The 27,574-nt window shown below is 44.2% G+C and overlaps 2 protein-coding genes across 4 annotated transcripts; one reads left to right on the top strand and one right to left on the bottom strand.

Annotated features, from left to right (window-relative positions):
- The first annotated feature begins 15,568 nt into the window (after window positions 1–15,568).
- LOC123069590 (kinesin-like protein KIN-14B) lies at window positions 15,569–24,648 on the top strand. Of its 3 annotated transcripts, none has more exons than XM_044492473.1 (14): window positions 15,569–16,052; window positions 16,151–16,338; window positions 16,528–16,636; window positions 16,910–17,217; window positions 17,297–17,380; window positions 17,495–17,659; window positions 17,742–17,848; window positions 17,982–18,160; window positions 20,806–20,967; window positions 21,230–21,445; window positions 21,551–21,588; window positions 21,688–21,815; window positions 22,143–23,223; window positions 24,313–24,648. In XM_044492473.1, the coding sequence occupies exons 4-14, from the start codon at window positions 16,998–17,000 to the stop codon at window positions 24,426–24,428; spliced, it is 2,496 nt and encodes an 831-aa protein (XP_044348408.1). In that variant the 5' UTR covers window positions 15,569–16,052; window positions 16,151–16,338; window positions 16,528–16,636; window positions 16,910–16,997; the 3' UTR covers window positions 24,429–24,648. The 3 variants fall into 3 exon arrangements, with proteins under 3 accessions (XP_044348408.1, XP_044348405.1, XP_044348407.1); XM_044492470.1 differs by having other exon boundaries at window positions 15,570–16,052; window positions 16,522–16,636; XM_044492472.1 differs by having other exon boundaries at window positions 15,570–16,052; window positions 16,145–16,338; window positions 16,522–16,636.
- Window positions 24,649–24,700: 52 nt separating this feature from the next.
- LOC123069591 (pentatricopeptide repeat-containing protein At5g56310-like) lies at window positions 24,701–26,612 on the bottom strand. The gene has a single exon (XM_044492474.1). It carries the CDS (start codon window positions 26,554–26,556, stop codon window positions 25,060–25,062), a length of 1,497 nt encoding a protein of 498 aa, XP_044348409.1. The 5' UTR covers window positions 26,557–26,612; the 3' UTR covers window positions 24,701–25,059.
- Window positions 26,613–27,574: the final 962 nt, after the last annotated feature.

Here is a 27,574-nt window from a genome sequence, read left to right as displayed (position 1 = left end):
TGGGAATCCCGAAATAAGGGGAACACGATCTCTGCTTCGACAAGACGTGCCAAGGAAACCGCTTCGCTAAATGTGCTGAGGTGGTATAATAAAAAACGATTCAAGTAAAGGCTTGGTAGTGGAATGACATCATGCCACGAAATACGTCAGCAGATTGAACTTGTGTACATATTATTCTCTCTACGGTGGAACGTGGAATTTATTTTGCAAAGCCGGACACTATCCTGGTGTTCACAATCTTCTATGAATTATTCGGAGGGGGAACCCGCCTTGCAATGCCGAACAATATGCGCGCCGGACTCATCGTCATTGAAGCCTGGTTCAGGGGCTACTGAGGGAGTCCTGGACTAGGGGGTGTCCGGATAGCCGGACTATCATCATCGGCCGGACTCCAAGACTATGAAGATACAAGATTGAAGACTTCGTCCTGTGTCCGGATGGGACTTTCCTTGGCGTGGAAGGAAAGCTTGGCGATACGGATATGTAGATCTCCTACCATTGTAACCGACTCTGTGTAACCCTAGCCCTCTCCGGTGTCTATATAAACCGGAGGGTTTTAGTCCGTAGGACGAACAACCATTACAACAATCATACCATAGGCTAGCTTCTAGGGTTTAGCCTCCTTGATCTCGTGGTAGATCCACTCTTGTACTACCCATATCATCAATATCAATCAAGCAGGAGTAGGGTTTTACCTCCATCAAGAGGGCCCGAACCTGGGTAGAAACATCGTGTCCCTTGTCTCCTGTTACCATCCGCCTAGACACACAGTTCGGGACCCCCTACCCGAGATCCACCGGTTTTGACACCGACAGCCACCGTATTCTCCTCACGCCCTCACACAATGCGAGATGTCGTGATTCCACTAGTGGTGCCCTTGAAGGCAGCAACTGAACCTTTACAAACAAGGTTGGGGCAATCTCCACAACTTGATTGGAGGCTCCCAACGATACCATGGAGCTTCACCATAATGGAATGTGGCTCCGAGGTGACCTCAACCGTCTAGGGTGCTCAAACACCCATGAGTAACAAGATCCGCAAGGGATTAGTGGGGGGAATCAAATTTCTCTTGGTGGAAGTGTAGATCCGGGCCTCCTCAACCAATCCCTAGAAAATCAACAAGTTCGATTGGCTAGGGAGAGAGATCGGGCGGAAATGAGCTTTGGAGCAACAATGGAGTTTGGGGGAGGAAGGGGTGAGTCTTCTTGGGGAAGAAGACCCCCTTTTATAGTGCGGAACAAATCCAACCGTTATGCACCTCTCGGCCCGCAGATAGGCGGTACTACCGCTCCCTAAAGTATGCACAGGAGGCAAAGGGAAATAGGGGAAAACAGAGCACCGGGCGGTGGTAGCCGCGATAGTAGGAGCGGTACTACCGCCTATAGGTGGTACTACCGCCCTAACTACCGATGCTACATCCGCCCATTTTCTGGGTGGGGACAAACGAGTACCACGGTAGTACCCTGAGGAACCACCGTAGATGCCGACACGAAAAATCAAGGACCCAGCCACAAGCGGTAGTGCGAGCGGTGGTTACAACGGTACTACCGCTGCAGCCAGCGGTACTACCGCTTGTGGCTCTTCTCCCCTCCTTCGATGCAAATGGAGGATAACTCCAATGAAACAGAGGTGGTTGATGGGTGCTATATGAGTGTGTACGTGTTGATTCCACCCAAACCTTTCCAACGTGGACCCCCTATTGGTAGTATGGTTTTCCCTACGACTCAAGCCCACCAGAAAAGAACCGCAGGAAAGAAAACTGTCTTCTCTTGAAACTCCGAGGAGCACAGATCGTCTTGTGCCATATGCTTGATAGTCTGAAAAGCTCAATGCACACGATTATTTCGCAAACATGTTGTCATCAATCACCAAAACCACTTAGGGAGAAATATGCCCTAACACTATGTGTACTTGCAACTACTGAAGAGAAGCAGTCTCGGAAGAAATTAGAGGTGGCTCGAAAGGCATACGAATACTAGCTTTGCCTCGCCCGTAAAAGTGCGAAGGAAAATGAGGCGTTGAAGTCATCAATCAAGAAACTAAAGAAGGGCACCAAAGGCAACTAGGTGATAATATGGAAGATGAAAAAGACGTCGAGGCCCTACATGCTGAACTAAACAACATATATGAGCGCCTTAAGGAAGAAGCTATAAGGGAGGAAAGGGGAACAGAGATCTAGAAGTCCACGCATAAGATTAACGAAAAGACTGGCCTACTAGAGATGTCTAAGGAAGTGATGCTAGAGATGTTCTCGGCCCTTTGGCCGTATGATTATCTGGTTATGACAGTTTTTTCCCTTGTTGACACGCTAAAGCAAGGGTCATCTTGCTTCGACAAGCCGCAAGAGTTGGCCGCTATCACCAAATCACGGATGCCACTGGCATGCATTGCTGAAGGCCCACTATAGTTGTATCGATATTAGTCAATGTGTACGATAGTCGGATCAAGCCAAAGAAATACTTCTCCATAGTTAATAGGAATGCCAGATTGGTTGCTAAATATTGTGACTTACATGAGTATATTAGAGCAGACCATGCGTACGAACACTGCTCCTCGCAGTCTCGAGTGAAAGACCCGTGAAAACATTTGCTAAAATCATTTGGCATGAAGGTGACCTTATTTATCCTGTTTTGGCTAACAAACTACATGTAAAGGGACCAATTAGATGTTTCCTGCAAGGGATATTTGAATGTGTGGGATAGCTTGGTGGATCTCTTCCTACAAGAAGCCCGTTGGATGTGGACTTCAAGATGACAAAATCATGATCTATTGTTGTTCAAAATAACCATGAAGTCTCGATGTTGATTGTAGTCCCTCCGCAGCAAGGAATCAAGGTAAAAAAAATACCTTGCTCCACGGTAGAACGATATCAGTGTTGACCCAATGGTCTCTACATACACAAGAACAAAATAGAGTTAGAAGTCATTGTCATTGCAGTTACTCCATGCCTCCGCAATCCACTACACGATATACTATGCATTGTCATTGATTTGGTTACAGTCAAGGTTGTAAAAGTGTCCACAAGCTTGACAAACTAACATGAAATTTCTTACAGACAAACTCTTTACAGAAATGGTAGTCCTTTGGATTTCTCATTTGAGTGCACCATTTATTTGTCATGCCGAGTTTCTGGCTCTCATTGGCGACTCCAAATAGATCGCAATGTTAGCAAAGCAGTAATTGTCACAAAGGTGATTTTGCTAATTTGGTTCATGATGCCATATCATCGACTTGGTTCTAGTTTTAGGATATATCAGTTACATGCACTTTGTCCTTGATTTTTTCCATGTTCTAGATTGTTTTTGGGTGAGATTATTTAGGATTGAAGGAAGACCAAAAACGTAATCCATTCATGCTTTCGACCCGGCTCACAGCAGGAAAATTCTGAAATGTATGTGACATACTCCTTTTCGAATTTTGAAATATATATGAAATTTTGTGGACTGCATTGTGTGTTTGATACATGTAGGAAATGCAATTTAAGCTTTTTTGGTCAAATTATGTGGAATGTATGTAATATTTATGAGTCGGTATTGGAGATTGTTATCCATGTATGTTCAAGCTTTATGAAATTAACCGAAATGTGACTAAATTTATTGAAATATTACAATGAAATATGATTGACTTTTTATTTGTGGAAAGAAGGTACAACTTTGTGTAATTTGTGTGTAAATGTCTCTTGTGTTTCCGAAATTCATCAAAACATAACTGAGAACAAAATGGAACATGCGAGATGTTTCTAAAATCTATTGAAACATGACACAGATAGATGTAAAGATGTTTGAAATCCATTAGATTGATGTAAACATTGACCGAAACATTTTCAAAACAATAAAATTTCAATGAAATATATGTGAGTGAAGTCTAGAACATGACTAAAATTCGTGTCAACATGTTTTAGGTCCATTGGAGTTGATGTGTGAACCTTCTTTGAACATTTCTTGAAGAGAACAAAGTTTCATTACAATATTTTGTTAATAATTTATGGGTCTAAGTTGGGTTAAAAATGCATCAAATACATTTGGAATTTATGATTTTTTAAACAAATAAATTTCATGATATTTGTGAAAATGTCTAAAATTGATGTAAATATGTTTGACATCTTTGAAAAGTATGGAATTTTATTGAACATTTGTGAATGGTGTCTAGAACTTCTACTGAAATAATTATGAACATAGGGAAAAAATCAAATATTTGAAATGAGTCATTATTTTTTTCAAAATATATACTTATGTTAAAATCTGAAACTTTAATATTCAAGAACAACGAAGACCATAAAAGCATCTCCAATAGGTGCCCTAAAATAGGGCAGGACCACATTTTACATCACGAGGGGCAACATTGCTCCAATAGGTGCCCTATATGCAAAAAAAAGTTACTCCAAATTTACAACACTTGCAAAACACAACACCAAGTGTTGCAAAATTTGTAACACTTGGTCGGTTGGAGAAACTTTAGCAACACGAGGGGGGCCCTGCAAATTTGCAACACCAAGTGTTGTTTTACATCACTCTGATGCTCCAATGGGTGTCATAAAATAGGCACCCACAAAAAGACAACTGTGATGTATTTTGCACACCTATTTTTGGGCATCTATTGGAGTTTAGACGTTTCTGGATTTTGTAAAAATCACTTTTAGGGTGTTGCAAATTTTGCTCCAACCACAATTTGGTGGCCTATTATAGGGCACTACCGGGACGTGGAGTTTCTAATCTTGAGCTCAAATGCTCCAGGATGAACAGTAAATTCAAAAAAATAGACTTTTTCTTAAGGAATGTTTGGAGTGCATGCAAAAAAACATCATGAAATCACGTCGGTGCAAGGCGTGGTAAAAAACAAAATCGATGCCCTGAAAATGTTACTTTCAAATCCATTTTATTGCACAGAATTTTTTGCCACAACTTCCACCAATGTGATTTCATGATAATAATTTACATGCACTTCAAACATTTCTTAAAGTTTGCCAAAAAAATCAGAATTTTTTGATTTTTCTTGTTTTTTTAAATTTTGCTGCTCACATCAGAAGCATTTGAGGTCGGTATTACTCCCTCTGTACCTAAATAGTTGTTGCTGGAGTAGCTGAAGTTCAGCTACTCCAGCGACAACTATTTCGGTACAGAGGGAGTAGAAAGGTACTTTTGCGCAAACTCCTTTATACCGGAGCGGGGATGTACCGGCATAGCATCCACCGTTCAGCTGCTTTGTGATCCGAGTCTAAGTGGGACCCATTCATATGTATACCCATGTATTATGGCAGATAATCATCTGTATATGGTCAAATCAATATCACATCAATAGGCCCCATGGCAGGAAAGGTAGTACTTTTTGCAGTGGGCTGTATGCATGCATGCGGCATCTCTCCTCTCTCTCTCGCATTTTATTTTTGTTTACATTTTTAGATTGCCAATATATTTTACAGTAATATTCTATTATTGAAAAATTTCATATATTCAAATTCCTGAACATAAGATCTTTAGAATAAGACCAACCTTGAATATATTTAAACTAGTTTAATTTTTACTATTTCAATCATATCAAAATACTAATTTCACTCATTTCAAATTACAATTTTTGAAAAAATGAAATCAGTTGTTGAAATGATTGAAACCACTTTTCAGAATATAGTTTTCTTTGTAAGTTTCATATTTCAGCTTCTGAAACTGTGTCTTCAATGGAGTGTCTGTAATGTGTTTTTCTGAAACTAGTGAAATCTATCTTTTGTAATGAGTGTAATTAGTTTTTTGAAACAAGTGAAATATTGTATTTCAATTGAGCGATTGTAATGTATTTTCTGAAATGAGTGAAATAAGTTATTGAAAAAAGTGAAATATATCTTTTTTGGTGTCAAATGACTATTTCAAAGTTTGAAACAGATATCTCTGCCGAGTGAAATGCATTTCAAAATTTTTTTGGTAAATATGAAGTGAAATTAGTTTTTGAGATATTTTTTTAAATTAGATTTCAAAGTAACATGTTTCATAGTCTTCAAAAAATATCTCGTTTCATAGATTTCACGTAGTTCAAAAAATAAATTTCGCTAAGTGAAATCACTTTTGTAACAAGTGAAATCACTTTTTTGAACGAAGTGAAATATAGTATTTTAATTGAATGAGTGTAATATGTTTTCTGAAACTAGTGAAATGGGTGAAATTTATCTTTTGTAACGAGCGAAACACTTTTTTGAAAGAAGTGAAATTTAGTATTTCAATTAAATGAGTGTAATATAGTTTGAGATGAGTGAAATAATCAAATACAAAAATATTGAAATATGATACATAAAATTCAAACTAGTCAAAATGTATCCAAGATTGGTCTTGTTTGAAAGGTCTTATCGTCCTGGACTCGAATATATAAAAAGTTTCAAAAATAAACATTTGGTTCAAAACATATCAAGTATTCAAAAATATGAGAATGAAATTAATCCATGTGAGTGTGTGGAAAGAGGGGCTGCATGCATGCGTCATTCATCTCCACTCTAGCTCTCTCTCTCCTCTGTGAAAAGGCTGAAAAGACATGCAGTGTCAGTTTTGTCTGTTGTATTAACTCGGTATAGTAGAGGAATCAATTTATAAATTTATACGGAGCCAGACAGCATGCATCTTGAGAAAATTGATGGATGGTGGATTCTCCACCGGTACATCCCGCCACCGGTAAAAAAAACTTATTCGGGTACTTTTGACCTATTGGAGATTGCTCTAATAAACACTCTTTGTCTCTGTTTGTCGTAGGCCGCTCCCCCACATACTTTCCCATGTGAACCTGTTTTTCTTTTGACTCCCTCCCTGCAGTTTCTCCCATGTGATCCCCATTGTTGCACCACCGCGCGATCCATGACACTCACTTAATTTGCTCTCGTGTGCTCGCCCCGATGCACCGTTCCGTCCAGTTTAAACAGGGTCACGGGCAGGCGAGCCTCGAGCGAGCGCGCACGCACGAATAGCCGCGCTGAGCGCGCATTGTACAGATGCTGTTCAACTAGCAGAGCATGCACCGGCCGGCCATGACATGAGGGAGCACCAGCTGCAGCAGCCCGGCACGCTCTTCCTCCTCAGGAACCCGCTCGTGGTCGCCTCCAGGACGATGCGCCGCGGCATCCGCGGCTTCTGCCATGGCGTCGGCTCCACGTCCACACAGCAGCACCTCCACGCCAGCACCGACCACCAGCAGCTGGCCAGCGGGGGTGCCGATGCCGACGCAGCGTCGTCCTCCTTCATGACCGTGCCCTCGTCCGTCGTGGGCTCCTGCGCGGCCGAGAGCGAGGCGGCCACCGGTGGAGGCCCGCATGCGGCGGCCGCGGTCACCCTGGAACAGATGATCCTGCAGCTGGACCTGGAGGAGGAGGCCGCGGCGGCCAGAAAGGCGCGGCGCGTGGCGGCGGCAGTGCTGGAGGAGGACCGCTACCACCCTCGCCGCATGTCGTGCGTGAACAGCTCCGACCACGTGCTCCGCTCAGCGCGGGACGCGCTCAGCCAGTACCCGCGCTTCTCCCTCGACGGCCGGGACGCCATGTGCCGCGCGTCGTTCAGCAGCTACCACGAGGGCATGGGCGTCGCCGGCCCCGTGCTCAGAGATAGCCGAAACATCCCCGCAGACCGCGACGGCGGTCGGCACCGGAGGGCGTCAGTCTGTTGCGCCCCCGCCGGCGCGGGGCACTGCAGAGCGCAGGAGTGCGGTATGGAAGGCTACGAGATGGACCTGGAACGGACACTGCGGATGCCGTCCACGGTGGCTGGGGAGAGCGTGGTGTGGTGCAAGCCCGGCGTCGTGGCCAAGCTCATGGGCCTCGATTCCGTGCCCGTGCCCGTCGGAGGAGGGCAGCGCGGCGACATTGCCGGCGCTAGAAGGAAGGCCAATTGGGCACCGCCGGGATCGACGCTCGGCAGCGGCGTAAGGAAGCAGAGATCGAGGAGGATGGGCATAGAGGAGCTGGAGAAGGAAAGGCTCTTCATGGCACTCCATGGCTACCTCGGGTCGGGCGCCAGCGCCCTACGGGCAACCGCGGGCCCCGATGTCAGTGGGTTTGGAACGGACGGGGAAGGTTGGGAATTCCGGGTTCCTAGCTAAGCACATTTCAGTTCAGTCTTTCCGATTAAATTTCGAGTAGAGCAACTAGCTTTTTATTTTGTCAAATGGCGAATTTTATCAATTCAATGAGGACATACCTGGTCTTTGCATAGTTAGGATGTACATAGTCAAGATTAACACCATATCCACTCAACCATCTTTTAACCCCGGTGTGAAAACCCTAGATCTAACCTGAATTAGTTATGACAATGTTTATATGTATAATGATGTTTTTGCGTCGTTACCTTATAGAATGCATTGCTCGGATATGCTACAACCGGTTAGCTTCATGTTTTCTTGAAAAAGATGGAGTTTACAAAATTGACTGCTATTCAGGAATGTACATTATGTTAAAGGCCTTGAGCTTCTCTGGTTATTTGAGTTGTGAGACTTTACCTTCGAGCTTCAAGAGTGACTAACAACATCTTCAACTTGTTTAAAAAAAATAACATCTTCAACGGTTTCCCAATCCACACCAATATGATGTTTCTTAGGGAACCCCAATATGGTGTTAATGGAGCTGCCCCAACTACTTCACTTGATATGAAACACCAGCAAATGTTGGATCTTTCCAAAAAAAAAAACTACTTCACTTTGTATGGCGCCTCAGCACTGCCATGTCAGTCTCCGGGAGCTCGAGAATAGGATCGAATAGCACGATTTGGATGAGTATTGCCAATCCTTAGTCCACCGGATCAGCCTGTCCAGCTTGGTGCTAAGCTAGATGCCTCACGGCGCACAATGAGGCAAGGTACTAGACCGTGGTTTTTTAGAACGAAGGCATGCGCCTATCTTCTATACCTACTAATATTGAACAACGCATTTCTTCAATTTTTTTCGTCCATCTCGTGTAGCTGACAAATATTACCCTCAATGCCACTCATATGTGGAAACAAATCTGAAAAGGCAACATGAAGACAAAAGCCGTAAACAAAGTAGATTGGTTTTACATGTACGATAACCCACGTGAACCAACTTGATTTCCACCCCCACGTAAGATATCCATCGAGTCCTCGAAAATTCCGTTTTCACTCCATGCATGATACCTGTCGAAAGAGATTTATAAAATCAACTCTCTCCTAACCCACATACCTAGCGAATCACGCCCACGTATCATAGGATCAGGAAGTAGTGAAAATAGACCAGCAAGCTGCTAGAGCTACGACGACGAGATCGAACCGATTTCGAGGGTGCTCGAGGGTAAAGTGGATAATGTTGGACTCGAAGGCGCCAGCGTTGTGCCCGTGGATTGGCGGTGGGAGGACGCTACCGGTGGCATCAAGGGCGGACAAAAGGTGTTGGAGAAGGTTCATCATCCCCCTGCGTCGCCTGAATTTTTGCCGCAAGCATGGAATTCCTAGCACCATCCGGCACTCTCCCCTCCGAGGCCTGCATGATTGAAAATTACCATGGCCTCTTCCATCTCGCCATGATGTAGCAGTCCACGTCATTTTAGCGGCTGTCCTGAGGGCAGCCCATGACTCCGCAGGGGCCGGGCAGGCAGACGTCGCACCTTGTCCAACCTCTAGCCACGAATGGTGAGGGGCGGGAGAGATATCATCAAGGTCGTGCCACGACCAATGTTGGACACCTAAGAAATCACGACCATAACTCCAGGGCAGGCCGGGTCAATGTACTCTCCACTCAAGCACCTAGGAGGAGTCAGTGAGTGGGAAACAAGACCCGAGGAAGATGCCGCTTAGAAGGCACCGACAACAACATACATTACGCCCAGGAGGCCCATGCCCTTAGTAGCAACCACCAAGCCTCATCGGAGAGACATGGCAACTCTGGTTGCCTCTCTAGGTACTCAACATTCAACCCGGCAATGCCTCCAAGGAGGGAATGATGTCGTGGTACCACCGTTGCCTAGCCCGACGAACCGGGCCTAGTGTTTACCCCATTTCTCGAGGAGGGCATGAATAGTGCCATGATAATGCCTCCAAGGAGGAGAAGCAAGTCACATGCACCGTTGTTGTCTGCATCAACCGGCGCTAAGTTGGGATTTCTCGATGTCACATATCCGTCAATCCTCAAAGATCAAAGAAAATCGAAGTGAAAACAAGTCGCCGGCTTGGACTACCGCGCGGAGAAGAGAGCTACATTTGATGGCTTTCACTTCACTGGCCTGCAACCTCCGCTACCAAGATGTCGGAAGCAATAATAGAGCCACAAGACTGCCATTCTCACGCCATGCCAGTGTAGTCTATGCTTGCACTCTACCGCACCAAACAAAAGTCCAGGTGATCTAAATCATATGCTCATTGGGGAGAGAACCCTACCGCATCTATCTGCCGCATGAGGCTTCGCCCAATGTCCGACGATGGTGAAGAAAAGGGAGAGGGAAGGGAGGTTGGTGGCGGCGGAAGGCTTAGGTCGCCCTACATATCGCTCGGGCGAGTAGAACCGGTGTTCATACAAAAATAATTGTGTAATTAACCGTTCTTTTTTGTTTTTTCTTGCAATTGCTTCGCCTGACGTCTTCCTCCGACGATGTGAAGAGAAGGGAGAGGGGAGGGAGGATGATGGCGGTAGAAGGATGAACTCACTTTGCATATCGTTCATGCGAGCAAAACCGACAATCATACGAAAATAAACGTGCAATTTGACCTTTCCTTTTTGTTTTTTTTCTTGCTATTGCTTCGCCTGATGTCATCATCCGGTGATGTAAAGAGAAGGTAGAGGGAAGGGAGGCGGGTGGCGTCGGAAGGCTGATGTCACTCTACGTATCGCTGGCGCAAGCACAATAAATGTTTGTACACAAATAATTGCGTAAATTAACCTTTCTTTTGTTTTTTTTCTTGCTACGTTTGTTCTTGATATGGTCACCTAACTCGCTATCTGTGCTATATCGGGGAGGATCATGGTATACATGTGATATTTTTTGTTTATGACATGCATAAAGTTCTATGAAGCGCTGATAATCTTTAGGGATGTTCTATCTAACTGGTTGGTGCCGTATGATGTTACTCGAACTTATTCACTTGTCGTGAGTTGGTGTTAAGCAATGCTTGCTTGTTAGCGTATGTTCAATGATGTTTGATAATAGGCTTGTAAGGATTTTGTTTGTCCCTTTTGGTTCTATCTATGGCCTATGGTATCTCCTTTTTCCTCTTTTAACCTAACATGTACAGTAGCATTCTTGGTTATCCTACTCGTTATTAGATTATTATTTTTGGGTTGTACTCGTACATCTGAAGTGGCATGAGACCACATTATACTTATGCCATCACATATTCACATGCTCGTTATTCATACACAAGTTTCAAACAATAGGTGTTGCCTGATGCAAAATATTTTGTTGTTCGCAAGTTGCCTAATACTATTCAAACCATTTTGTGTCTGTTAATTTGTAGGAACAATGTCGTGCTATCTAATTTGATGCTGTAATAGACAATAAATGTGATATGCATGTTCACGCTAACCTTAGCCTACCAATTCAACTTTTTAGCTTCTGCCTTAAGTGACACTCCAATCCAATGAGTTACGCACTACTGATATATAGAACAAAATCTCTAAACCTATTGAATAGTAACCACTATTAAAAATATTGTGTATCAACAACATGCGGAAACTCATAGGCACGTACCTTCCCTGCCGCCCGATTGCCTAGTGATCCACAAAGTTCTTGGATTCTGCACGAGGGCACACCAAATTTAAAGTTTTAGTTTCTGAAACTTGCAGTTTTGTATATCAAATTTTAGCAGTTGAAACTTAAAAAAGTTTTAAAAACTCGTCAAAACATATTTATAATGGATCTTGTTTGAAAGCCCTCGTCACAAGAAACATGTTATTACTTCAGAAGTGGTATGAGACCACATTATACTTATACCATCACACAGTGGCGAGTCCAGTAGCCAGGCTTAAACAGGCTCTAGCCTACCCTCCAAAAAAACGAATTATTCTACTACTACACTTCATCCCAGGACAGCATCTCAATATGGCAATAGCCGGCCCAACTGCTAAGTGCCCTAGGCCATAGTGTAGAACAGTTCTGCAGCACATCTTTCACAGGACCGAGCCGCTGCACGCTCCGCGTCCTCACCTAGCCTTGGCCGGCGGCAGACCAGACGAGAAGGGAGCTGGCGGAGGCGGCGGACTGCCGGAGCTCGGAGTCGCGCCCAGCCCAAGAAATTACAGTAAATACTACTCCCTCCGTCTGAAAATATTTGTCATCAAAATGAACAAAGAATGATGTATCTAAAACTAAAATATATCTAGATACATCCCCTTTTATTTATTTTGATGACAAGTATTTTCGGACGGAGGGAGTACATGTTTTCAATGGTATTGTGCGAAAATTCGAGCACATTTGGACAAATGGACTAGGAGTTTATGGCTATTTAGCTCTGCAGATTCAAAAATTAATATTTTTCAAAAATTCCAGTCAATACTACGTTAGTATTCTGGGAAAACCAGAGAACATTTAGACAAATGGACGAGGAAATTATGGATATTTGGCTAAGCAGATTCAAAATTTGGTACACAAATTATTATTTTTCAAAAATTCCAGAAACATTTCAGTAATACTGCATGTTTCCAGTAGTAATTTGGGAATATCTCAGCTTATTTGGACAAAAGAATTACGAGATGGTTTTTTCTGCAAAATAACGTTTTGGTTTTTCCGGCCGCTAACTTTGAGCCCACCCTCCATTTTCGTCCTGGATTCGTCACTGCCATCACATGTTCATATGCTCGTTATTTATACTCAAGTTTCAAATAATATGTGGAAAATATTTCGTTGTCCGCAAGTTGCCTAATACTTTTCAAACTTGAACTGATTTTATGTGACAGTTAGTTTGTAGGAACATTGACGTGCTATCTAATTTGATGTTGTAGTAGACAGTAAATGTGATATGCATGTTCACGCTAACCTTGGCCTACTAATTCAACTTATTAGCTTCTACCTAAGTGACACTTCATTCTAATAAGTTACACGCTACTTACATGTACTCCCTCCGCTCCTAAATATAAGCCCTTTTAGATATTACAATATGGACTACATACGGAGCAAAACGAATGAATATATACTCTAAAATATGTCTATACATCCATATGTAGTCCGTATTGAAATATCTAAAGGTCTTATATTTAGAAACGGGGGGAGTAGAACAAAATTTCTAAACCTATTGATCAATAACCAGTACTAAATATATAGTATATCAAGAAGATGCAGAAACTCAAAGGGGCACACGCCTGCCCAGCCATGCCCGGCCGCCCGATTGCCTCGCGATCCGCAAAGTTGTTGGACTCCGCACGCACACCAAGTTTTAAGTTTTAGTTTCTAAAACTTGTGATTTTATAGTTCGATCATACCAAGTTTCAACGGTTGAAGCTTAAAGAAGTTTTAAAAACTCATCAAAACGTGTCCATGTCCACGCGTGCTCTAGAGGAGCATCTCCGCCTGCCGACGGTGTTGCACCTACGAGCCAATGCGAGAGGGCAGGGAGGCCTTCTTCGGAGGCGGAGGTAGTTGGCGTGACCATGGTGTGTGACCTCGGGGACTTGACGACTAATGGATTTCCTCTGGCAGCGAGCCACCTTCCTTGATCTCTCTCCCCTTTGGCACATTCGCGACATAGGTGAATGGCATCGGTGTTCTTCTGCGCCTGTGCATTTCAATTAGCTGGCTCCCGAGTGTCTTGTATCTCCCGCTGTTTTGTAAGGGTTTTATTCTTAACGCCGGGCCTCCGCCTTTTATCTAAAAAAATAATAATGGATCTTATTTGAAAGCTCGTGTCACAAGAAACTGTATGTGTGTGTATGTGAGCATCTACAATTGTACTGTGTTAAAAACATGAATATGAAAACAAAACTTAATTTGGACTTTTGGTTAAAAGATATCAAAGATTGAAAATCAAAAGAAAAAAATGGGTCGGTGGCCCGCCCCTGCGTGCCACAAATCCCCTCCAACAACATGCATGCATATCTTAAACTATAATGCAAGCACCTCTGGCACCAAGTGCTTGCAATTCACACATAACATATATGCATGCACCTCGGTCCACTGTGGCTGGCTAGCAAGGTCCAAAGAGATCCATTGATGAGGCTAACAAGGTGGTTGAGAGAAAGATGCATGCTACTGATATAGGAGTATTTGTTATATCAGCCTATCGGTTGGAAATATGTAAAAAGAAGAAGCAAAAACATATAATATTCTAACTATCGATATGTCACCAAATGAGCCTGGGGCTGGTGCTGACATTTTTTTTTTACCTTCCAATTCTTGTATACTTGATGTTATTGTTTTATAGACATGGTATGACCTCAATAAGTCACTTGGATTTTCCTTAAAGGTCATTCTTTTGCTATTTGTCCGATGTCCATTGATTTTGGTGGCATATTCCGCTTAAAATTTTGGTACCATATCCTCCATCCCACATGTGGCCATCAACATGTTCATGTCTTTCCCCTTCCTTTTTTTTTTTAAAGAACCAAAAAAACTGGTCATGTCTTTACTCACTTGGGGGCTCAAAACGTGCTTGCCAGCGAGAGACAAGGGAACCAGGAAGACTCTGGGCCATGCATAGGGGTGTAGACAAGTACTGTACTCATGATCATACGATTCTTATGGCCATGGCTCCAGTTCATCTTATCTCCCCGGATCTGTAAAGATATCCTTGGTACTACTCTCATTTATCAGTTTTCTGTGCCCAGAAATGGCCGAGCTTTGATCAGCCACAGACATGCAATCTGCATAAACAAAACAAATAACAAGCCCTTACATAGTTGGGGAAACTTTCAGAGAGTACTAGTGTGCTTTGCTTACCAGTATATGTAGTCGGTTCTGCACAGTAATGTCTCCTCTCCTTTTGTGTTGGACAGCAAAGCGTACTCGAAGGTACAATTCCTTAGTAATTAAGGATGGTGACAAGCTCTAAAGCTCTCCAAAAGAGTGGTGGGCCCTTGATTTATTAGTCCACAGTTGGTCGCTGCCTCACCGGTGAGATTTCCCTGTTGAGACCCACATATCAGCACAATCATGTCTGTCCTTGCTTGATTGCCTCACTGGATTGTCTTGAAAATAATATAAATTGTAATTGCCTCACTAGGTTATTTTTTATTAGCAGACACCTAGCTGCACACAAGAATTATATTGCAAGACATTCATAGCTAGCTGCTTCATTTCTACTCTACGGTCCATGGAAGGCACCGGAAATGTACAGTACAAGGTCATTTTATGATCACAACCAGATAAGAGAAGACTGGCTCTACGGACTGGTGAAGCTGACTAGGGAATCTCCAATGACTAGTGTTCAATGATACCATCCAAAGGGGGTCAAAAAAAAACTAGTACATGTATATGATGAACGTACGTGGTCATCAGCAAAGACTGGGAGCATCTCGTGGATGAACCAATGCCAGAACGCACCACACTATCAGTTCAGTTCCTGCTGACATGATCAGGAATAGTGCTGCTGCGAGCACAGTAGTACGAGCTCGCGGATAAATACTAGCATGGCCTTTTGTTTTGAGCGATGATCACAAGATTGATGAGAATCCCAGCATTTTTGAGGCGCAGACCCACCTGCTGCTGCCTCTCTGAAAAGCTCAGCATGGCACATGGTGGGTGAGCTCCTCGATGACAGCAGAACAGGAGTGATTATTTCATTTGCCAAACAACATCCACCCATTAAATATTGTCGCCATACGCCAGAGCACAGAATCTGTCATACTTAAGGCCTGTTCGGTATCTGGCCAGTTTCAAAACTCCGCTCCGTGCTAGGAGCTGGTTCCGAGCCACTCCGTAGGATTCCACTGCCGCTCCCTCCGCTCCGGGAGTCGCAGCCGTGGAGCCGAGTGAATCCGAACAGGGCTTTAATCACCATCACCTCTCTCCCTCTGTCTCGGTCTCTCTGTCTGTTCCTCTCTCTCCCCTGCCTCTCCATTTCTCTCTGAAGCAGACACTCAAACGCACACAGAGCGGGCGCTACTGAGCTGCTATCAGTTTTGACTGGATTTGAGCGCCCTTGACCAAAAGATCCCAGGTATGGTGCATATGCTTTGTTTAGCCAGTTGAAGCAGAAGCCCCATGGTTATGTTATCTCCAACCTCCGAGTCCTCTTGACTGATCTATTAGCTGCAGGAACTTCTATGGAGGTGGCAGCTATGGCGGACTCTACTGCCAAGGTTCAAAATGCTGAAACAACCAGAACATACTTGCATATGCTGATGTAGAATTGCAGTCACTGGTTTGTAGTTGGGCGCTGTCATCTTTGATAGTGACACGGCGATAGACTGCCTTGGAGGGAAAGAGCTAGTTGAGGAATTGAGGTATTGCAAAGTTTCCTCTCTTCCAATGCTTGGAAACCTTCTTTGACACTTGAATCACTCTGCAAGAATAAGCAATGTATTCTTTCTTTTGCCTTGCTTCATGATGATGGTCTCTGTTTCATCTAACCTAGGAAATGTAGTAGTTGGCGGCTCTGAAGTAGAACTGACCTTTTCCTTGAAAAGTGATAGAGACCTGGGAACTCCAACAAGGATTTAAGCAATGTATGGGCTCCTCCGCTGAAGGCAACTCCCTTTGCTCTTGCACACTCTAGGCATTTGACGCGGTATGGAAGTGCAGGTATGAACTACCAATGTCTCGTTCATATGGTCTATAGATGTGGTGTCTTGAAATTTCTCCGCATCATTCTTTTCGCATGCTTCTCGAGTCTAGCTGCAACAAAATACTTGGTCAGAAAAATGATTAGAAAATAATACAAGAGGCCTTGGATGTCAGCTACATGTGGTAGACTCGGCTTGCTGAAACCGTCTAGTTTGAACTGCATCTGACTTTGACACAACGTCACTCTGTTTTCTTTTCTATTAAATTTGAGAATCTCATTCCAAATGGCAGGCGGTATCACCAGCAAAGAATGAAACAGGAGCAGCAGGATAGCCATCATCAATCCTGCTTCTTGGTGATAACTTGCTAGGCAACATACATGGATGGGCAGTCAGGGAAAACCATGCAGAGTCTACCGGATACATTGTCATCCCTCAAGGGGTTCAACAAGTACCTCACACCCGGTTGGATTGAATCAGTGTCCCACATCCTCAAGGAGTTGACACCAACCAAACCACAGAAAGTAATGGAAGAGGATGCTCAAAATGTATTTGAGTGTCATGACACAGAATTAGACATTAAAGTTGCGAAGATTCAAGGTATGCACTTCTAGTTCTTGCCCTCAAAACCTCCAGGCACTTCTGAAACTATTATTGTTTTTCTTTTATCGTATAACAGATGAAATGGTTTCACTGGGTGCCCAACTAAAGCAGAAAACACTGCAGAAGAGAGAGTCACTAAATAACTATTTGGACTTGAAAGGTAGAACTTTTGTCAAGTTTACTACTCCCAGGAATTTAATTGTGTTTGATCAGTATATTTCAAGAAAGAAAAATGGGTTTGCTTATCTGTTAATTATCATGCCTTATTCCCCAGGAAGTATAAGGGTGTTCTGTCGTATGAGGCCTTTCAACCATGAAGAAAGTTACAGCTCCAGAACCATGTTCACCCTTGATGAGAGTAATGTTTTCTTAAAAGTTGCTGAAACCAAGACAAAGCAATACAAGTTCGATAAGGTTTTCGACCCATGCTCAACACAAGGTATTTCATCAGATTTTTAATAAGAATCTTCCTTTCTTGATTGTTTGAATTCAAGTCTACTGAAGATAGTTTGATTCTCCAGGTGATGTATTTTCTGAAGTCGAACCAGTGATAAAATCAGCTATAGATGGCTACAACGTTTGCATATTTGCCTATGGTCAGACAGGTAGTGGAAAAACTTATACAATGGTAAGATGTACTTCATCCACCACTTTCCCTCCCTCTTTCCGCACACAAAAATAAACAAAAAGTTCACAGTTCAAACACCCCAGACAGACTGAAAGGCTAATGTTTACTTACAATTCATTACCATATGAATTAGGAAGGCAAGCCTAAAGATTTGGGTGTCATACCACGCGGGATTCAAGTACTGTTTGATCGAGCTTCAGAGAGCAACAGCAGATTTCAGTTCACTTTCAGCATGCTCGAGATATATATGGGAAACCTACGAGATCTACTAGTTCCAGGAAGCAAGACCAATGGGTTAAAGAATGTTCCGAGGTAATTTCCTAAACTTGATAGAAGGAGAATGGACTGCTTTCAAATAACAGGGTTTCTTTTACAGTATGGTTTATTACCAAAACAGCTAAAGATACATATTACTCCCTCCGTAAAGAAATAAATATAAGAGCGTTTAGATCACTAAAATAGTGATAAAAATGCTCTTATATTTCTTTACAGAGGGAATACTAAATATCAAGATATGCTGGTTCTGAACTCCCACTTGTAACAAATAGAAGACAATGAAAGTTGGAGCCAGCTCCCGAATCCTGACTGTGATGTAGTAACAGCAATGCACAAGTAACAACTGTCAGTTGGGTGCCTGTTGTCTAATTATGTTAAATCCATATAACTAAAATGTATTATAGTTATTTCATGATATTTTAAGGAGGTGTTGGACACCATTCCAATCATGTTGGATGCCATTTCTGGATAAGTTGTACCCTTATTTCCAATATAATGACACGAGAGCTTGCTCTGTTGAGTTGTCAATATTTTGCAAAATTTTGGGTAGCATGTCTTTGCATAGGTATGAGGCTGTCAGGTATCGACTGGGGCACTATGCTTTCCAGATCAAACAGGAATGCCTGTGTAGGTTCTTGGCTCAAATATTACCGAAAGAGGGTTTCCCCCTACTTTATATTACTCCCTCAGTTCCAAAATAGATGACTCAACTTTGTACTAACTTAAGTACAAAGTTAGTACAGAATTGGGTCATCTATTTTGGAACGGAGGGAGTATAAAGCCACGATCACCGATACAGACAACGGAAACCACACAACACCACACCACACCACCACACAACACACCCAAGGCCGGATACAGAAGGTACAGGAACAGCCACAACACCCCAACACTCCAAGCATACAACAAATGAGCAATAAGGGCAGAGCTTGAAGTAGTCGGAGTAGTCCACCATGACAGACTGTCACGGAAAGACAAGGCTGAGCTCGAAGAATGTAGGCCTCCAAGACGGCGCCTTCAAGAAGGGGAACGACACCGGAGCGCCGTCGCCGCCGGATCCAAAGGATCATGGCTTTCACCTGGGTCATTCGAAGGGGAAGAGTAGCCACGACGACGCCTTCAGGAAGGAGACGACACCCACGGACGCCGCGGCCCGACCGAAGCCGAGCAGGGGATCGCCCCTGGCACGCACGCTCCACCTTCGAAACGCCACCGCTCGCCGAAGCACCGGCCGCCACGCCGCCCGAGCGGCCATAGCAACCAGCCCACACCTGAGTCGCGCACCTCACCCACAAGCAGCGCGACTACCACCACCGAGGCCGCCGCCCCGGCATCCATGACCCCTCCGCAACCACCACGACGGCTAATGGACGTAACCGACCGATGAGAGGTAAAAGGGACTTCCTTCACCCCAAAACGAACCCTTGGCGGGAAGATGGCCCAGCCGGCCAGATCCAGGTAGGGGAGAGGGTTGCAAGCAGCCGCGGGCCTCGACCTCGCCGCAGTCGCCGGCCTCGACCTCTCCGCAGGTGTCGGCCTCGTCCTCGCCGGAGCCACCACACCACGACACCGGGGACAGGGACCAGGAGGCCTCTGCCTCCCTCCCGGGTGCGTCCCACCACCACCGGCCGGCCAACGGCACCCGCCGAGCCGCCGACGTCCACCAACAGGCCGCCACCGTCCGCCACAACCCCCAGCCGAGCAGCAGGCGAGAGGGTCGACCACCAACGTCACGGTGCCACCCCCACCAGCCGGAAGACAAGGCAGGGGCCGGCGCCCGTGACCAGCACCGCCCCCGGCCCCCGCCACCCGGAGGGCCAGATCTGGCGGAGCCGCGACCAGAACTGGCCCCTAGGCACGCACCTCCAGCACGCCGCCCGCCACGCCGCAGCCCCGCCACCATCGGTCGGTTCCAGCGCGCCACCGCATTGCCGCGCCTGCCGCTAGCGCGACAACCCGGCCCAGCCGCCTCATCCTGCACCGAGCCCGCCGAGCGAAGGGGCGAAATCTCCCCGCCGGCGCGCGCCGGCGCCGACCAGGCTTCGCCTGGCCGCGCCCTCTGGCGGCGGCGAGGTGGAGGAGGAGAAGGCGGGGGACCCCGTCGGCGGCGGCTAGGGTTTCCTCCTGGTCACGAGCGGGGCGACCCGGGAGGAGGGAGGGAGCGGGGGGGACCGCTTAGCCATCTGGCTCAAATATTAAAAGGGCCTCATGTAAATATATGAACTTAAGAAGATATATCTCATGTCAATGTGGTATTGTTTAGATCAATTAATATTGTCACGTGAGTGCTTACTTGTTTTGTTCCTATCCTACCCTGCATAATGGTGTAACAGAGCCAACATATGAATGTTATCATGATTTCTTGAACACTGTAAAAACCATAAATATATAGTCAATCAAGAAATATGTGTGGAGAATCCAACTTTTACTTTTTTATGCCATTATTAAAGATCAAAATGATAGAGAGCCATTGGGGATCAAAATGAAAGATAGTCATTTCCTAGGAAACAGAATCATTTTATTTAGGGAAGAGAAAGAGAATCGTACATCATCTACATGAATTGTTTGGGTAGTTCCTATGTTTTCCGATAGTGGAGGTTAACTAATTTCTGTATATCTTCACACCTTGTCAGTTTCTTTCTTTCTATGTAGAAAATTATTTAATGCATCTCTGCATACAGCCTCTCTATTAAAACGGATCCTGATGGTGGCATTGAGATTGAAAATCTAGTGGCAGTTACCGTGAATAATTTTCAAGAAGTGAAAAGATTATATGGTGTGGGGACCCGTCTTAGATCAACAGCTTCCACTATGGCTAATTCTACATCAAGTAGATCTCACTGGTAACGTATTTATGTACTTATTGGTAAAAAAACGTATTTATTTATTTTATTGAAGAAAGCATGCCTTATTTCATAACAATTGAGAAGACATTAACCATGGTTGCACCTGGCTAAAAGAGGTCCTGAATCAGAAGTGGAGAACAAATTCTCACTAAACCCTCCTATGCTTGTGTAAAGAGAAATGACTCATTTTAGAAAGAGAACAGGGCGGATGGATTGCTAACCTGAAGCTTATATTCTTTTGTATTCATTTATGCAACAGTTTGATTCGCATTTCATTGACCTCCTTTGATGCACCTGAGAGAAAAAAAGCAAGAAACAAAATATGGATGATTGATCTAGGTGGAAGTGAGAGACTTGTAAAGACCAAAGCAACTGGTAAAAGGCTGAAGGAAGGCAAAGCCATAAATTTGTCATTGTCAGCCCTAGGGGATGTGATTGATGCACTACAGACTAAAAAACCTCATGTACCTTACAGGTATGTGAAATTCACCATGCTCATGTTTGACAGTTGGCACAAATCATTGTTATTTTACCATTAAAGTTGAAGACAGTGATACCTTCCACTTCTTTGATTTTGCAGGAATAGTAAGCTTACACAAGTTCTGAGAGATTCTCTAGGTAAACAGAGCCTCACTGTGTTCTGGAGGAAGTTTTTAACTTTCTTGTTTTATAAACTTAGATTTCGTGTAGCTCACCATGCTGTATTCATGTTCACAGGATGCGAGTCCAAAACATTGATGCTTGTCCATATTAGACCAAATGAGAATGATTTGTGCGAGACCGTTTGTACCTTGGGTTTTGCAACAAGAGTGAGAAGTATCCGTCTAGAAAGTGAAGAATCGCCAGTAAGTTTTTGCAATTATCACTAACATGAATATACATCCAAGAAAATGATAACGGTATTCATCATTTCTATGAGCCTATGGGTCAAATATTGCGTGGTTTAGTCAATTCAAAGCTAATGCCAAACATTTCGATTGATAAAATGACAACTCAGCTGATATGAGACTCATTTAGATCTGCCAAATTAATGAACATTCCAGAAATTAACACAATGGTATGCATTCATGCACACACCATGAGTAACCCAACAATTTTAGATATGGGTCAAAGTTTTTATCTACTTGATAACACTCTTGCTACAAGGTAAATAATATTTTGATATCAATCAGGAGGTAAAAACAAGGAAGGAAGATTTCTTAAAGGAGTTAGAACAGACGGTCAGTAATTTGGAACAAGAATGTGACAATATTAGAAGAGAAATTAAGAAGCTCAAGGATACAGTGGAACATTTGAGAGGGCCTCAAACATCTGCTAGCACAAATTTTGCAACTTCACATCCGTCCACTCAGGAACTGAAGATTGACATGTCAAAGAATGTAAGAAGTCTGAAGAATCATAGAGAAGTTCCGTGTGGGTTACCAAGGTTCATGAAGCCAACTGCTGCTAGCCAGCACAGGATAGGTTTAAACAACAATGTTCCCAGTATTAACAGGATGAAACCACCAATGCCACCAAAGAGAAGGCCTTCTTCTGTCTATGCAGAATCTGTAAGATTTCCAGTAAATGCCGATACTTGGCAGTCAGAATGCAGTTCTGAGTGCAGTATCTCCATGACAAGTGACATGAATTGGACACCGAGCATACTAGATGGGACTCAATGTAGCCAAGATGCATCAGAGTACGAGATCAAACAGGTGATTTTCTCAGAACATGAGAAACCATCACAGGGTCAAGTCATTTCCTTCAAAGAATGGCAACTTACAGAATCAGAGAATATGCAGAACAAAACTGAAGAAAGGAGTATTATAGACATTGATAATTGGATCCACCAACAAATACTTCAAAGTGCTGACACATGCCAAAGCAAAAGGGTTGTAACTGTTCCCAATGTAACTGAAGAAGAAACTTTCAATATTCCTTCACCAATTAAGATTGAAGGGACTAAAAGTTGTAAGCAAGCACAGGACGAAAAAAGTGAACTAACCCTACAACCCCCACCACTCGATGCAAAGGATATAAAGCGACCCAAGGCAGTTAATCATTTCGCCACAGCAGAATTATACAGTCCTCCATCAAGAGAACATTGCAGAACCAACGAGACAAAGAAACATATGAATGAAAATCTTGCATATCAGGGGAGATCCAGAAGATCTCTTCAAGAAAAGCTGGATGGTTGCATGCTAAAGCTGCCAGAATCTGATCTCAATACAAGTCCTGAAATCAGGCCCCAGGAAGAGGAACACAGCATAGGTAATGTTGTCTACCATTGGAGAATGTGCTTTGGGAATAATTTATTTGGCGACAAAAGGGCATTATACATCCAGTGATATCTGGATCGGTTGATGTTATATCTTATAAACTTGGAATCAACATAGGAGAATGGCTTGGCATAAACAAAATTAGAGTATGCATATACAGAAGTAGATTATTTAGAAAACAAAAGTGGGCAAAAAGATCAAAACTCCAGTCACTTAATGCTTTCATATGCATTAACATAAACAAACTTTGCTGCGTTCACATCTATTCAAGTGATTACAAACACCTGCAGATGGTTTAAATTAAATTATGTGTGGTCTAGAACTGTTTTCTCCCTCATACCCACCATCTTCATTTAGCAATGATAAGGCAGATTGAGGAAACACAGCGAAACCTGCAGATGGTAATATGGTTCTTATAGTACTTTTACTGCAAAAGTACTCGAGCGCAGCGAAGGCAAAATAAATCAAAGAAGATCATCACTAAGACAAACTTAAAAAAAAAACTCATAGACCATGTGTGGTTTAATGCAACTGCTGCTAGATAGTGGACTGTTGAAAAAACCTATGGCAAAGTTGTGAGCTTCACTGTTCACTGTTCAAACAAATAACTGAGCTACAGAGTCACCATCCCAGAGTGAAACTAGAATAAGCCTTCTGGAGCTTGAGTTATGGACAATAATAGAAAGAAATTCAAATTAACACGAGACTTTATGATTGCTATCTAAGGATGTTGTTTAGACTTTCCTGTGAAGGAAGAACAGTGAATTCAGCAAAATCAAGTCCTAAGAGGATAATACTCCCTCCGTTCCATGGAGGGAGTAGTTTATACATAATAACTAAGAAAACAGTGATGGGATACAGTTAGGTTATACTACAAAAACTAACTGTGTTGTTGTCGCCTTAACAGAAGTAATGATGTAAATCTTTGTGATGTTACCATATTATTATATAACACAAACTGCACAATTAGCATAAATGTTTATTAATTTTAGTGGCCTAAATTTCCACTTCTGCACTTCTTTCAATGTACATATAGTCCCTACAGAGGCTATATGTTTACTTATTTTATTGTTTTGCACAGGAAAACTGAAAAAGTTCTTTCAAGCTCTCCAAACAGCATGGGGCTGTGTTCGTCTAGGATTAGGCATTGTCAACCTTGGATTAGAGCACGAGTTCTTTCAAAGCTTGATACTTTGAAGTAACTGTAATGTCGTCATTTTAAGAGGTAGTACTCACTTTTGAGAGTACACTACTTTAGGAATTGTACTGCCGGTTTGTCACTGCGGCAGGTGAATTGCTGATCTGATGCTGCATTGCTGCAACAGTTGGTTTGATGCCAGATGGATTGTTCTAGGAATATAGTGGAAGTTGTAAAAAAAGTGTTTGAGTGAACAAACTATGAATGAGAAATTTGACATATCCTGAAACAGCAACTGTTAAAGTGTGTACAGATGAAACTGCACTATATTAATTCAGTGGTCGTATTTAGCTAGCTGATTTAGTTACATGTCAAAGTAATGCATGCCATAAGGCCAGAACAGTAACTTAAGGTACTATGCTACATATTCTTAGCTAAAATTCAAAGCCAAGGGAAACAACTGATCACTTAACAGCAGGTAAGGGGCTCTTGTTAGTTAATAGATGATACCCTTACCCTTACCTGTAGCCAAAGCTCACAGGCTTGGTTAGTTCGCATCATGAGAACAAATCTCTCATATAACAAGCCAACGATTACACCATCAAGGATCAGCTATCTAAATTTGGACCTTCCGTACACACAAACCGATATACTCTTCGAAGAATGCTCTTACTTAATGCTCTTACAGTCTTACCCTTCTTCAATATCATGCGGTGCTTCAGGGAGCACGGCGACATAACCAATGGATTTCATGTCAGCGGTGATCTCACACAATACTTTACGTATCTTATGTAAGCAAGGATGTGATCCATCTCTGGAAGTGAACTCATGAACCACACCATCAACTTCAATAGAACTTGCCCCTGGTACATTTCTTAAGCCCCCGTCTCTCATTGCCTTCCGAAGTTTCCTCACTTCATCCCACCTCTCCTGTTCTGCATAAATGTTTGACAGGAGAATATAGTTCCCACTATTGTGAGGCTCAAGCTCAATTAGATGCAACAGGGCTTGTTCCCCAAGGTCAGCATCACCATGGGTCCGAGCAGCGGCAAGAAGAGCCCCCCATATTGCTGCATTTGCCTTGAAAGGCATGTCCTTAACTAAGTCTCGAGCTTCCATCAAACAACCAGCACGGCCAAGTAAATCGACCATGCATCCATAATGTTCAACTCGTGGCTTAATCCTGTACTGAGATACCATGATTTGGAAATACCAGCGACCCAAATCAGTCAGTCCAATGTGGCTACATGCTGACAGGATGGCAAGAAAAGTAATGTCATTTGGTGCCACATTCTCCCTTTCCATCCGGCGGAACATATCAACAGCTTCCAAACCAAGGCCATGCAAAGCAAATCCAGCGATCAACGTCGTCCAAGTCACAATGCTCTTCTGCCCCATACCCTCAAACACCTCCACCGCCTTGGCAACACACCCGCATTTGAGGTACATGTCAATTATGGCGTTCATCAGCGGTATATGCCAGCATAACCCCCGCTTCACCACGAACCTGTGCACCCATTCCCCCAAATCAACCGCTCCGAGATCCCCACAAGCCGACAACACCGACAGCATTGCTATCCCATCAGGCTCGATGCCCTCCTCAACCTGCATCCTCCGGAACACCTCAACTGCCTCTGCTGGCCGTTTCATCTGCGCATATGCTCCGATCAAGGTCGTCCACGACACGACGTTCCTCTGTGGCATAACATCGAACAGCTCACGCGCACAGACCAGGTCCCCGGACTTGACATACCCCGAGATGGTGACGTTCCAGCAAAAGATGTCCTTGTGGACCGTTTCATCGAACACACTGCGTGCGGAGGCTGCGCAGGCACAGGAGAAGTAGGCCTGGATGAGGCTGGCCGAGACGTGCGCGTCGGAGGCGAGCCCGGCACGGACGACAACGGAGTGGAGCTGCGGGCCGAGAGTGCCACGCAGGTGGGGAATCCGGGCGGCAGCGTTGAGGGACACGGAGGGGTGTGTTCGGCGGAGGAGCGCGAGGGCGTGGGGACGGAGAGGGAGGCGGAGAGAGGCGAGGAGGAGCGCCGAGAGGAGTCGCGCGTTGCGGTGGCCGCCGCGGGGGAGGAGGAAGGCGTGCGCCTGCAGGAGGTGGCGCGGGGAATCGAGTCGGTTGAGCAGGGAGAACGCGCGGTGTAGCGCTAGGGGCAGAGGCGGCAGCGGCGGCATGCGGCGGGGTGGTGACTGCCGGACAGTGGCCGGACTTCGTGCATTCGTGACGCGGGGTACCGTGTTTTGAACAGGCCTGGAGACCAAACCAACCGGGCCGGAGTTTAGTATTGGGACTTTGGGCCCGGTATCCTCTCCAAATACACACATAGGCCGGCGAAACGAAATCAGAGCACTATCATTTTCACTAATTTTCACTCTGCCTCAATTGCGACAAATGGCACGCGGCATGTGCATCACTTGTCATAACAGGCAGTTTTCCTTTTTTTCGTAGATCCGTTTATTCAAAACATTTATCTCTTAAATTGTGTGTCTAAATCTCAAATTGTTTTCACCATTGGATTCCTCGCGTCAAGATCTTCAAAACTAGATTGATTGGTTTGATGAACTTTTTTTCACGAAAACTGGACAAAAAACAGAACTGGGAGCACATTTATTTTCCTTTTCGAAAGGCGTTTCCGAGAGGCACGCCCGTGTCTCTTGCGGAAGCAAATCCTTGCCTCTCGCGGAAGCAAAACTGTGGCTCTCACAAAAGGAAAAAAAAAGAAAACACATTTTTTTTCGTTTTCAATAGGCACGACCGTGCCTCTCGCAGAAGCAAAATATGTGCCTCTCGCGGAAGGAGAAAAAAAAGAAAATATGTTTTTTCGTTTTCGAGAGGCAGTCGTGCCTCTCACAGAAGAAATTTGTGCCCCTCACGAAAGCAAAGTCGTGCCTCTAACGGAAGGAAAAAATGAAAATGCATTTTTTTTATTTGCGAGGGGCACGGTTTTTTCGTCAGACGCGAGCCCGGCACGGACAGCCGTGCCTCTCGCGGAAGCAAAACCGTGCCTCTCACTGAAAAAAAAACGTGTTTTTCCCGTTTTCGAGAGCCAGGCCATGTCTCTCGCGGAATCAAAGAAACGCACCTTTTTTTTTCACTTTCGAGAGGCACCTCGGCCTCGGTCCAGTGGCGGAGAAGGCGAAGACGACCGCGAGGGTACCTCCTGGTCATGCTGGCTTGGCGAGGGGAGGCCGG

This window comes from Triticum aestivum, chromosome 3B, assembly GCF_018294505.1.
Source record: "Triticum aestivum cultivar Chinese Spring chromosome 3B, IWGSC CS RefSeq v2.1, whole genome shotgun sequence".
NCBI lineage: Eukaryota > Viridiplantae > Streptophyta > Magnoliopsida > Poales > Poaceae > Triticum > Triticum aestivum.
The sequence above is the reverse complement of the archived record's forward strand: the minus strand, read 5'-3'. Positions and strand labels throughout refer to the sequence as shown.